The 13169-nt window shown below is 49.4% G+C and overlaps 4 protein-coding genes across 4 annotated transcripts; 2 read left to right on the top strand and 2 right to left on the bottom strand.

Moving 5' to 3' along the window:
- Positions 1-392: 392 nt before the first annotated feature.
- On the bottom strand, positions 393-4919 carry FPRO_04370 (putative ATP-binding cassette transporter protein YOR1; the record flags this gene model as incomplete). The annotated part of the gene is made up of 3 exons (XM_031229873.1): positions 393-2703; positions 2754-4393; positions 4518-4919. 3 exons carry the CDS (start codon positions 4917-4919, stop codon positions 393-395), a joined length of 4353 nt encoding a protein of 1450 aa, XP_031080066.1.
- A 1968-nt stretch (positions 4920-6887) lies between these two features.
- On the top strand, positions 6888-7568 carry FPRO_04371 (putative CSL4-core component of the 3`-5` exosome; the record flags this gene model as incomplete). The annotated part of the gene is made up of 2 exons (XM_031229874.1): positions 6888-7343; positions 7398-7568. 2 exons carry the CDS (start codon positions 6888-6890, stop codon positions 7566-7568), a joined length of 627 nt encoding a protein of 208 aa, XP_031080067.1.
- Positions 7569-8656: 1088 nt separating this feature from the next.
- Positions 8657-9610, top strand: FPRO_04372 (uncharacterized protein; the record flags this gene model as incomplete). The annotated part of the gene is made up of 1 exon (XM_031229875.1): positions 8657-9610. One exon carries the CDS (start codon positions 8657-8659, stop codon positions 9608-9610), a length of 954 nt encoding a protein of 317 aa, XP_031080068.1.
- A 1080-nt stretch (positions 9611-10690) lies between these two features.
- On the bottom strand, positions 10691-11893 carry FPRO_04373 (uncharacterized protein; the record flags this gene model as incomplete). The annotated part of the gene is made up of 1 exon (XM_031229876.1): positions 10691-11893. One exon carries the CDS (start codon positions 11891-11893, stop codon positions 10691-10693), a length of 1203 nt encoding a protein of 400 aa, XP_031080069.1.
- Between the last annotated feature and the right edge of the window lie 1276 nt (positions 11894-13169).

Consider the following 13169-nt stretch of genomic DNA (forward strand, 5'->3'; position numbering starts at 1 on the left):
ACCAGCCTTAAATGCACCGCTTTGTCAAGGATCGCTCGGGTTCCAACAGTGTCCTCATTCCCCAACTTTCAGACGATCCGAGCAGACCCATCAAGTGCTTTACATGTTATCCTAGATGTTCCTATGTGCAATTTGGTGCCAGAACTCCTTACAGTATCTTATTTAGGACGCACGGAGCTTGCCCACACACATTCTATCAGTCTAAGCAGAGTAGTTGCGAGTTGGGAAATTATGCACATAATGCATATAAATCCGCAGCGTATGGAAGCAACTGTATTCTCATTTATGAACTAAGATGCCGTATCTTTCGGGCTCATTGCGCTTTCAAATATTTGACTATATCAAATCTATATGCTTGAACACCATTTTCATGATTATATGCTGTCAGCACCTTACTGTTGGCTGCTCTCTCCTGTCACCACAACCATCTCTTCTTTTGCGCCGTGTATATCTTCGACCCTGATACCACTGCCATCACACATGCTGCGAAAAATACCGCCTCTTTTCCACAGTTCCATCGGTGTATCCAGCTCAGCGATACGCCCTGCATCCATGACACAGATACGATCGTAGCCGATGATGGTTCGCAGGCGATGAGCGATGCACAGAAGCGTTTTGCCGCGGAACCCAACTGCCATAGTAGCCTGGATCTTATCGTCTGTCTCCATATCCACCGAGGAAGTGGCTTCGTCGCAAACGATGATCTGGGCGCCTCGGACAAGAGCTCGTGCGAGTGCCATGAGCTGCCTTTGGCCGAGCGAGAAGTTGAGGCCATCTTCCTCGACAGGGGTGTCGAGATGTATACGTGAGGGATCGTTTGTACGGCGTGCTTCTTCGGGCGATGCAGCGTTGGCAGGAACAAGATCCGCTTGGCGCAGAGCAGACCAGAGTGCGAGATCAGTGTGTTCATGGAAAGGATCGAGGTTGCTGCGGACAGTCCCTCTGAAGAGAGTGGGATCTTGTGGGATGATCGCGAGCCGGGATCGGAGATCGTGAAGTCCAAGGGTGGAAATATCGAGACCATCGATGGTAATCTTACCACCAGAGATCTCAACCAGACGGAACAAAGTGCTCATGATAGAACTCTTTCCAGCACCAGTACGCCCAACGATACCAATGCGCTCGCCGCCCTTGACATGCATCGTCAATCCTGAAAGGACAAGTGGGAGACCAGCACGATATCGCATCTCGACATTATCGAAGACAATTTCACCCTTCTCGGGCCACGTTTTCCGAACTTCGACGGTATGTGAAGGAGCCTCCTCCTCAAGTTCAGTACCATAGTAGTAAAGTCTCTCAACAGCATTCATAGCATTCTCGACTTCGGCAAGTTGACGCACAGAAAATTGCATCATGCCAACAATCGAGAGGATGTAACTCAGAACAAGGCCACCAGTGGAAGGATTGATCGAGAAACGGGACGTAACAACAAGGATGGCTGTCACAAAGACAAGGAGTACGCCGATAAGATCGATTCGCATTGAGAGCCAACGCTGATTAGCGAAGGTAATGTAGTAAGCGCCGTTCATGTTGTCGATAGATTCACGTAGTTCGTTAACGAAGCGATCCTGTAGCCCATAGGCTCGAATCGACGCGACACCTGTGAGGCCCTCGCCGAACTTGGCAAAGACGTGCGATCTGAGGACGGATTCGAAACGCTTGACTTCTCGTGCCGAAGCACGGTAGTACATCGCTGCTGTGACAAATGCAATGTACAGAGGGACCAAGGCGATCACGAAGTAATAGTAGAACGCAATGATGAGGATGAATACTGATGTGACCATACCCATGGTCAACAGGAACATGCGAAGTGCGTCCGAAAGATTGTTGTCCATAACATCAACGTCCCGTGAAAAGCGGTTCGTGATACGTCCAAGTGGTGTCGTATCAAAGAAGGACATGGGTGCACGAAGGACGCGAGTTACAGCGATTCTAAGCATGACCTTACTCGATTTCGTTCCCAGAATGGACAGGACCACAGAGAAGGCGAACATGAGGAGAGCCTGCAAAACACCAAGTGCTGCGTAGATAGCGATGTAGACACCCGTAGAGAGATTGAACTTGTTTGAAGTCCAATATGATAACCACAGGCTTGTCACGATATTGGCTCCCTGAGAGACAATAAGGAGGAATAGCACCAACGGAGCGTTCAATATGGAACCAGATGCCCTGACGTAGGCAGCGTAGACAGACCACGAGACACTCGAACTAGCCTTTTCTTCTTGGGTCATCAGGGCAGCTCCCTTCTTCTTCTTCTTCTTTTTCTCGTCCGCCGTGGGTTGCTCGCCATCGTCGGGTTTCGTGGCCTCTTCTCGTTTTTCCTCAACCGCAGTTGTCTCCATAAGAGACTGGAACCCTTTATGGTCCTTCATAAGTTTCTCGAACGTATCAACGGCTTGGATCTTGCCGTTCTCCATCCAAATGATGCGATCACAGCGACTGAGTACCCAGAGCTGGTGGGTGGCCAGGATGCGACACTTATCCTTGAGAAGGCCAAGAATGGCATTATCGAAGATATGACGGCCAACATGAGCGTCAACAGCGCTAAGGGGATCGTCCATAAGAACGATATCGGCGTCGAAGTAGATAGCTCGGGCGATATTGAGACGCTGCTTCTGACCTCCAGAGATGGTAATACCACGTTCACCGATTTCCGTCATATCGCCGTTGGGAAGCATATCGAGATCTGCCTGGAGCGCGCAGCTAGAAAGTATGTTAGCGACAATTGAAGCGAGACGATGGAGGGAACTTACGCTTGAATGACTTCTTTGTACCAATTCTTGTCCATATCTTTACCAAATATGATGTTGTTCTTGAGAGTGGTGTTCTGAATCCAAGCATATTGAGGACAGAAAGCTCTGGATGCGCCGAAAGTAACGTGGCCATCAGTCTTCCTCATGTCACCAGCAAGTGCAGACAGTAGAGAACTCTTCCCACTACCGACTGATCCGATGACAGCAACAAGCTCGTTCCTCTTTACACCAAAGCTGAGATCTTGAAGCTTGAAAGGCTCTCGCTCCTCGACCAAAGTGCTTGTGTCATCACCTGAAGGTTCGTGCTGAGAAGTTTGAGCCTGGATCTGCTTCTTGTCCTTCTCGCTCTTCTCGGAATCTTCCTTGTGCGACTTCTCCCAAGTAAAAGAGGCGGCTTCCAGTCGGATCGCATCATCACCTGTGGTGTCAATTGTCATATCTTCGACCATCTCTTCCTGAAGCAGAAACTCTTGAATTCGCTGAACAGAGCCCCACGCATCAATTACTTGACCCAGAACCATTGGCAACAAATTCAGAGGAATTCTGAGACCGTTAAACAAAGCCAGCGAGGAGAAAACCTCGGCAGCCGTAAGACCGCTATGCGTGAGGGAGTAGCAGATGAAGGACAGCATGGAGGCGAAGATGGGGAGTGACATGCTGACGGCATTGAGTGCGTTTCGAATAGCAAGCAAGATCTGAATGGCGTGGATTTCTTTATTTCTGAAATCACCGAGACGTTCGAGGAAAGCCTTCTCCCATCCAAAAAACTTGACAAAGCGGACTGACTGCAAGATTTCCTGGGTGAGAGACACACGTTGATCGGTAATTTGATTGATCGCTCGTCGCCGGTGAAACAAACTTCGAATAGCCTTCGTCAAGAACGGCATTCCAATAACAAGCAAACCGTAACCAGCCAGGGCGCTGTATGTGATATTGACGAGCAAGAGTGCTAGAGTGAGGAGACATAAAATAGGAGACGTCCATACCATATGGAAGAGAGCAGATGCCTGATCGACACGATACGTGTCAACACTCTGCAGAGCAGTGATACGGCCGTTTCCCCAGCCTGTTCCATCTGACGCATCCGGCTTCGCCTTTTTGGCTTTCTTGGCCTTCTTCTTGTCTTCAGCATCGTCTTTTGCACCAGGTGCGTTGCTCTGTAAAGCACCCTCGGCTTTGGCGCGGCCTGAAATGACCAGCGACTTTTCATAGATAAGTCCAATCAAAACTCCTCTGCTCTGACCACCAACTGTCATGCCTCGGTAGATGTAGTGGTTCGTTCCCAAACTCTGGGTGATTTGCATCAGTGTGATGCCAAAGGCCAGCCCGATACCCTTACCAAGATGGGGCGGAGGCCCACCAGTCTTGTTCGCTACATAGGCATCGGCAGCAAATTGAATTAGATATCGAAGGGTGAATGGACTTATGACCTGAATGATGCTGGTGTAGAGGGCACATGCGCCTCCCGTCCAAAATTCCCCCTTAAAAGTCTCGTGCATAGCCCAGAATAGGGGGTGCTTGTCACCTCTTTCAACTCGTTTCTGGAACGATGCTTTCATTTGCAGAGTCAGTGGTTCCACGGCTCTGTCCGGATTGACAGACCAGATGTCATTCTCTTCCAGGGGTCTTCGGTAGCCAGCCTATTGATATGATCGAGTCAGCAAAAGCGTTATAAGACGGGCCGCACCGCATATCAGAAATTGGTGGCTTGCAGATCTACAGTATAACCAGCGAGATAGAATTTGAGAAAGTGTTAAAACTCACATGCATCAACGGTCCCATCCATTGGAATGTTAACTTGCTTAGGAAACCAGCATCATGTTCCCTACTCTGCATTGGCTTTTCAGGAACCGGAGGTGGCGAGCCCCAGCGGAGAGGATTCAATTTCTTATGCCATGGCTTCTTCTGTTGCGCTTGAGTTCCTGATGTTGTCGGTGTAACTACTGAAGCTTCAGTTGCGCCAGTCTTGATTTCCTCGAGATCTGCAAGCCTTGATTCATGTTTCTCAGTGATTTCATCAATTTTCTCGCTTCTTTCGACGTCTTTTTCTCCAAACTCCCTTATCTTGTCCTCATCTGAGTCGCTGGACTTTTCGAAATTTGTTGGGGAGAGAGAAGCTGCCTGGTTATCAGAGGGCTGAAGCTCCCTGCCCACAGGATCAGGCATATTTGCGTTGAATCAATGTCGTATATCCCGTGAATGTTGAAACAGATATGAGTCGTGGAATAGCTCTGAGGCTCGCGGCTAAGGCCTATATCTAACAATACCCAGATACAGTCTCACAAGCAATGTCAACTTTGTATAAGGTCGTCGTGAGACCAATGACACTATGAGGAGTGAAAAGGCGACGGAATTGAACCGGAAACAATATACTTTCGTCTCTAAGATCGCGATACAACCTCGTAATGGGTTGCCAAGAAACAAGGCCGATCGATGGACGGCCCACAGGTAGATCTCGGCGTGATAAAATGAGAAAAGACACAAGAGACAGATGGGAATTTAAGACGAAGGGGAAGGGAATAAAGGCGAATTAGAAAAGTAATAGAATCTCGTCAAAATGACAGTAGGAAAAAGAATCCGTCTACAGGGGGTGTGGGTGGGTTGGGTGTGGCTGCATCGCCTGTATGGTCAATGAAGAGAGTAGACAAAAGACCCAATGGATTACAAAGCACTGTAAAATCAGCCTCTTATTAGAGACCTTTTGAACCGACGCTCAACAGATTCGGATTACGGCAATAATCCTGGGTGCCTGCCACGCGGAGATAGCGCCAAGGGGGGCCGGTGCCTGTTGCGTGAAGGATGGAGTCGTTGCAGTTTCGATGACGGCTATGAGAGGCTCATGATGAAATAACAAGCAATGGGTCACCGGATTGACTCAGGCAACTCCGTAAATGGTGCTTGTCACAACAGAGAAGACACAAAGTGACTGGATGGAAACAGAGACCTGGGCTGAAAGTGGCTCGGTTCGTCGAGAATAACATCATGATGGGTACTCTTCGGCTCGGCCTCTCGCTCTGGAACTCGTTCAGTGTCCGCGTATACTAGGTAGGTGAGCTCTGACCAGCAAAACACCCTTTTAGGATCTTCGAACGAAAACGAAGTGCCTCTCATTAGCCAGTTGTTGCCAAGGGGCGTGGGCGTGGGTGTGGAGATCCCGCATGGAACCACCTCCCCCACTACCCGAGTTTGCACTAGAAGCCATTGCTCGAACTCGAGACACCATACATCTGCGTTTTATAGATTTCAGAACGTGACATTGTGCCAAGTTACCCAAGTTGGTAACTGTTGCAGGGAGATGTTGTCAGTTGAGCCCGTTTAGGGGGGCGTAACAGGCAGCGTACAAGTCAAGGCTGTCCAGCACTGACGGTTGAGCAAGTCGAACGCTACGGAGTACAAGCTGAATATTCGACATTGGCGATTGCATGGTAAACACGTTGCGACTGTACCCAAAACCATGGCTGGAATCTAGACCAGCTCTTTCGAGACGAGTTGATGACCGACTTAGGACCAGAGTCTGAGGAGTCTGGCAGTCACTCAGCATAACCTCTTCGTCATGCCATGCACAGCATAACGGCCCTCTGGTCTGGTGACCTCGAATCCGAGGTATGGTAGCTCAGCATTGGCCTTGTCCTGCTTCCATGACGAAACCTATCTCTCCGTGCCAAAAAGACCTTACCGCTTCCCCGCCCATGCAGTCTTTAGTAGCCGGACTACTGCATTGCATCGTGTAAGCGAGGAGGAACACTAAGATCCGATAGACTTGTCGTCGAATGGCGTTCTTGAGTGAAAGCCCGGCTCCGATTCGGCGGACTCAATATGTGTAGGACGGAGTTAGTCGGCAGGGACTTAAGCACCACATTGGCGCTTACATAACACATGAGCTTCAATGTCGGCCCCGCAATTGAAAGCCGTCCCGATGGATTTGGAGAATTTCAGCAAAGTCTGGATGCAATGAGACTGCATAACTGCAAGGCTGAATTGAGCTTTCGTCATCCAATACCCAATTCCGATATTCCGCAAAGATTGAGCTGACGACTTCCGGTGAATAAGCATATTCATCCGCGCGGGAGCTGAATGAAGCAAACCCTTCACACCCTTCACCGCAAGCTCACCTAAGCACCTAAATCGAGGGTTATGGCTGTCGACGACATTCCCTCCGTTGCTCTGCCCGGCAATATCCTGGGCCCGGTCACCAAATTTGCGCCGGGGCCCGGTACACATGTTTACGGAGGCAATGTAGTTTCTTCTCTGCTTGGCCGAGTCACCGTGACACCCCCGACAAAGACTCCCGGCCCTCAAAAGCGTCTCAACAAGATCACTGCACCTACGACAGAGGAGCTGGCTACTGTCTCCGTTGCCCGCCATGGCCACAAGCGCGAAATATTGCCCGACGTCGAGAATATTGTCCTTGCACGAGTCCTGCGCCTTATGCCAAAGCAAGCGATTGTGGTTATTCAGCAAGTTGGCGACACAGTATTGCAGACAGAGTGGCAGGGTGTGATCAGAGTGCAAGATGTAAGGGCCACAGAAAAGGATAAGGTTAAAATTTACGAGTCTTTTAAGCCTGGCGACATTGTCCGCGCGCAAGTGGTGAGTTTCCCCTTTGCTTGGTATAGGGTGGTGTTGTTGACATTTTTGTGCCAGATATCCCTCGGAGACCAGGCCAACTACTACCTATCGACGGCTTCGAACGAACTGGGCGTTGTTATGGCTACGAGTGAGGCGGGTAATGATATGGTCCCTATCAGTTGGAAAGAATACAGAGATCCCGAAACAGGAATTTGCGAGCCTCGAAAGGTTGCAAAGCCAAGCTGAGCTTGCAGTTTTGTTTGAGAGCTGTCCTGATACAATAAGGACACCCGACGTCGCTTGTCTCGGAATAATCTGGTTAGGAGACCTATCAGCCGCGGAACAAGTGCACCTGCAAACTCTGTATTCTACAGGGAACAAGGCACGTTTTCATCACTATAGCCACCGGATTCCATTCATACAATGGCTTTCTGTTATCATCTCATGGCGCGAGGCTTCTCGCATAAATGCCAATTCGTCTGGCTGGGCTCTTCGCTCAAATTCGATAAAAGAGACGGGGCTTGGGATAGTCGAAGAAGTGTTACTACAACGACAAGAATTGAGCCCAGGAAGGCCGGGCGAGAAATGAGTTGGGTCTGCCCCAGAATCAACATAACAACATAATTTAAAGCTCATACCACCCGAGAAGCGTATTCCCAGAGTTATTGCATGGAATGTAACATGATCAGACATAGTGACGTGACTTGACCCTGTTTATTCATTCCAACAGCAATTTGATGCGAGATTGAGTCACGAAATATCGTTTGTTGTTCTTTAGCGCTTGACTGCCTATGTCTTTGCTAGTAGTGGAACAAATGACTACCCAAACAAGGCAGATTGAGAAATCAACAGCCTGGTCTTGGTGCATGAAGGAATCAACGTAAATAACATCGATTCCCAAGGTCTCGGTTTGCTACTGTAACATGCGTGGATACACAAGAAACGCCATTTGTTTCGTAATCTAAAATACATACCCTGCCACGACTGGACCCTGATCACCAAGACACGCGCCACTGGAATCGCCTGCTCAGCCGCCCAAGCGCCTCCCCGCCCCTCAAGCTATCGAGTGTCCAAGGCGCCAAAGCCACTGCCCGCATTCGGTTCAGCGACAAAAATAGGGACACTTGGGCTGACTATCCCTGTATCCATTGGAATGTTTCTTTTTGAAACAACACCCACGACTTTTATATTTATCCCTTGGTGGCCATAATTGCTTCGCTGGCATATTCTCAGTGATTGTACGGTTTATCGCATCTACAAACCTATCCTAGCATCCGCCCTGCATCGTGAGTAACCGCCGACGGCTCACATACAACATCATATATGCGCCGGCCATGTCAACGACAATGGTCATGACAATGGCAGCGCCCACTCTCTCTGCCGATTCTACGCCGTGCTGCCCGGGCTGTGGCTATTCATTACCTCTCGATCACAGCCAAGTTCAACTACTTGAGGCCCAGGCCCGTATCGAGGATCTCGAAAACCAAGTCCGTCTTCTTAATGAGAAGGCCACTGCCGCCGTCGATCGCTGGGCCGATTACGAGGATGAACTTGCCAATTTGCGCGCTCAGCTACCCTCATCGCCAACTCAGAAGCAACTCCCTGCGACGCCTACAAACCCTCGCATGTCATTCCTACAAAGTGGCACCAGCCGGCTATCATCTTTCCTCTCCCCGCGCAAGTCACACGAACTTCCCCATATCGACACCAACCCCTCCCGGCCTTCCAACCAGCGTTCCATAAGCAGCCAATCGCACCGTTCACAACAGTTGCAACCCCCGCCATCTCCATCAGCCGAAGATCTTCTGGAGGCGCTCAATCGAGAACAATGCTTGCGCAAGGAAGCCGAAGGCAAGGTTGCAGCTACCAGCCAGGAGGTTGAGGAGCTTAGCGCTGCCCTCTTCGAGCAGGCAAATGAAATGGTCGCCGAGGAGAGACGTGCACGGGCAAAGTTAGAACAGCGCGTGGATGAGCTGGAGCGACGAGATCAAGAGAAACGGAGACGTCTCGATAAACTAGAAGGGGCCATGACGAGGATCGAGAGAGTGAGATTACTATTGGCAGAGGCGGAAGAGGATGTCGAGTCAAGCAAAAAGACTGTCAAAGAGATTGAGGCGCTAGAAAGACAGCAGGAAGAGGAAGAACGAAAAGAAAAGGAGCAATCAAAGGCAAAGCAACCCGAGTCCGACAGCCGTGATTCGGTTTACAGCGTACCTGTTGATGAGCATCCGGAAAGACGGTCTCTGGAAGAGCACAGTAACAAAGAACAGTTGAACGATAATAACTGAGGAGAAAGGGCGACAACGACCTCCCAAGCTTAGATTGTTTATGCCCCTCGGTTAGTCAAGGCGCAGGCAGGGCACGATTCAAGGATGAAATAACTTATTAATGCATAATGAAGAACGATACATCTTGTGGAACCAACAGCCATTGAGTATGGAGTCGGCTAAAGCGCAATACCAGGAATGGGGTTTTATGTGGTACGCGGCGAAGAACGCAATAGAGTGTACGATGATGAGCATATGATAGTATGAACGGCCTACCTTTGACATACGACATACGGCGTAATATGAGTACAGTCTGTTCATAATATGGCGTTTCTTGCCTAACTTACCCTCTCTACCTGCAAGATAGGGGAGTGATTTGTCACAAACTTAAAAGCTATGTTATGTTGGCAACTACTGATTTTGATTGCAATGTGTCTAACTTCGCTCAGTCGTGAGAGCAAATTTGTATACGTAGGTGTTTAACGAGGAGATTAACGTATTCTCATAAAAGAAAACATCGCACTTGTTCAACGTTTCTCTTTCGTAACGGAAGTTCCAGACTACCTCAATTGGTGTACCGTCACCCATTAAATTCGTGGTTGTCTCCCAAGTTTGGTTGTCGTTAGTCACAGAAAGACAGGCGGAAATGAAGATATCATGTTGAAGAGGACTATGTACTAAGAAAGCCAGAATATAATTCTGGAGTATGGATCAAAACCGTTAACTCCCCAAGCTATCCAAACATATACTAGAACTTTGGTGGTCTGGTAGCGGCCGTGGTTAGGGCTTAAAGCTACACCATTGCCTACAGCCAAGCTGAACTATTGCATCGTCGACAATAGCCCAAAATTCTACTCAAAACACCCATGTACACATTACCGAGGATCATTACACCTATATCCTCTTATGACTCAGTATCGAATTATCCACAAGCCATATCCCAACGAGAAAAATGCCACTCTCTTGACGCCGCTGTTGTAAAATGATTCAAAGGTGATGCCCCTCATGTAACACCAAATGTTTTCTCTGGTAACAAGGACGCTTAAGCATGATGTCGCTCGTATGTAAAGTTTGCCATGATAGAAGTCGCTTGATACCGGTTTAGATTCGGTTGTGCGCGCCAGGAGAGCCACTGCCATAGGATGAGCGCCTGGCGGTCGAGGCAGGCATATGTGGAGGTGGCAGACTCGAAGGATCGTCAGCGAGAAGATCTTCGAGGAACGCACTAGGGGCGCGTTGGCTTGGTGGTCGATTGAGATTGAGGGTCGAGTTACTGATATCCCTTCGGCCTTGGAATGAAGGTGAATCTGGAGGACTTGGATTCAAGGTATGTCGTGAAGGAGTGCCAAAGTGACCGCGTGAATCAGGGCGTAAGTTGGTCATGCTGATGTTATTCTCATGTTGGCCACCGGGAGAGCTCGTGCCAGCCGCATAAAAACCAGACGGCAAAAATGCAGAGCCACGATTGCCAGCCCCGTTGCCTGATGCTGCGGCAGTTGGAGAGAAAAACAGATTGGAGGCACTAGGAGTTGACGATAGAACAGGTCCACGAGTGGTTCGTCGCACGCCACGACCAGCAGAGAGAGACATTGTCGATCCGGTATCAGTATATTTGTAGAAGGGTGCAGGGGGCGCAGGAAAGCCAGTCTTTGCGTTCTCGCTATGTTGGGCTTTGGCTGCTCGCTCAACAGACCGATGGAGGAGGATGCCAACGATAAGACGCCAGAGTAGGATGGCGAGCCCAAGAGCGCCAAGGATAGCACCAACTGCAATAAACACGGTACCGTCAGGGGCACTCGAGTGCCGCATGAAAGGAGCGTTGTTAGTAGGAGGAACCGAAGGAGCTGGATAAGTCGGGATTGGCTTGTATCTTGTCAAGGTAGGCATAGCTTCTTCCGTGCCAGAAGAAGCGATGGATGTGATCGTGGACTGAATGTCTTTGGTTTTGGTTGGACCCTCTCCTGTCGCAGTACTAGCCTGATCCTCTTCCTCAGTAGACTTGGCGTCATCTTTCGCAGTAGACTTGGGCTCTTCTTTTTCCTCCGTTTTGGAAGACTGCTCGTCTTTCGTTGACGCAGGCTTCGCATTGTCTTTCGTCTCAGTACTAGCTGGCTCAGCGGCTGTATTGGTGGGTTTATTGGCATCGCTATTCTTCGAATCGGTCGCCTCAGGAACAGCAGATGGATCATTATTCTTGGGGTCATCCTTGGTATCTTGAGCCATAGCCAGGCCACCGTACACTGAAATGGAGGCAAACACCGAGACCAAAAGGTCAGGTCTCGGTAGGTAGTTGATTGGTCTCATGCTGAAGTAGTTGTTTCAATCGGCTATCTCTCAGAATAGTTGTCCAAACAAATTACGTCCTCGGAATCGATATTAAGTATTGTTGGAAAAAGATCTCTCGTGAGATAGGCGTTAGGAACCACGGAACAATCGTGTGAGACTCTGTTTTGCGATCGACCCAGGGCGGGTGAGATAAATTGCGTATATCGAGGGTGGTTAGGAATGTCAAAAGGGGAGGTCGAGCGTTGATTTAGCAGATGTGTGCTCCCGTTATGAAATAGCGCATAGAAAAACAGGCGTGTTTCTTCGAGAACCCGGAAGTAGGAGGCGACTTATTGCTCGATAGTCATGTGTACGTCCGAAGGGATATGCCGCGTCTATTGTCCTGGCAAGGGGGCGAGCGGAGTGAAGACGGCAAGCGAGAGATGGGTAATTAGTGAAGTTATCTGTGCCGGTCACCTGCAACTCGAACGAAGGAATACAACAAGGACTAAGAAAGAAATAAAGAATGTAATAACTGCATAGGCGAGCGAATGAGTGTGCGTAACCAAGCGAGTGGGCGAGACGCACTACCAAAAATCGCGTTAGCAATTGTATGATAGAGTGAAGATCGAGTTGAAGCGATGGGACGGGGAAGGGACTGAAAAGACGGGGTCGCACAACAGAGACAGAAGCGGGCAGGGACTGGGGCTTGCTGCACCTTCCTAATGCCTGCCTGTCAATGCGTGGGCCAGGTGTTTGCGAAGGGCAGGCCAGTAAAAAGGAGAATGGTGCACCTGATGTTTAAGATCGAATAGGTCTAGACCAGGTGTTATTGGGAAGATCTTATTCGCCCATGTTCGATAGCGTCTGTCTGAAAAACATTAGCAACACTGCAAATATCAGGAGAGCTGTGGCCTATTAATACCTAGAGGCTAATGCGGCAATTGTTTTGAATGTGCAGCGGCTATCAACACTCTGGATTCATTCGGTGAAACTTGACAGACACGGCTCGCCGCCACACAGGTATGGTGGTCAGCCTTGAATCCTCAGCGGCTGGCTGTTTTGGCCCACGAACCTCGATGGCTTTTGGTGTTGTGCCTGAGAGCCTCGTCTAATAATGGTTGCCCCATGGAAAGCGTGGTGTGTACAGTCAAGTTAATACATGATAGGTAGGTACCCAGCATCTGTTGTTGTCCGGCTATGAACGTAACAGGCACCATTGGTTGTCAATATCATGCTACATTTGACAAGTACTTAGTTGCATACCCGGATCCGCGACGGCTGGGTCTTGTTCAAGTGGCTTCCTGTCGTTACA

The sequence above is a fragment of the Fusarium proliferatum genome (genome assembly GCF_900067095.1).
Source record: "Fusarium proliferatum ET1 genome assembly, contig: FPRO_scaffold004, whole genome shotgun sequence".
NCBI classification, from domain to species: domain Eukaryota; kingdom Fungi; phylum Ascomycota; class Sordariomycetes; order Hypocreales; family Nectriaceae; genus Fusarium; species Fusarium proliferatum.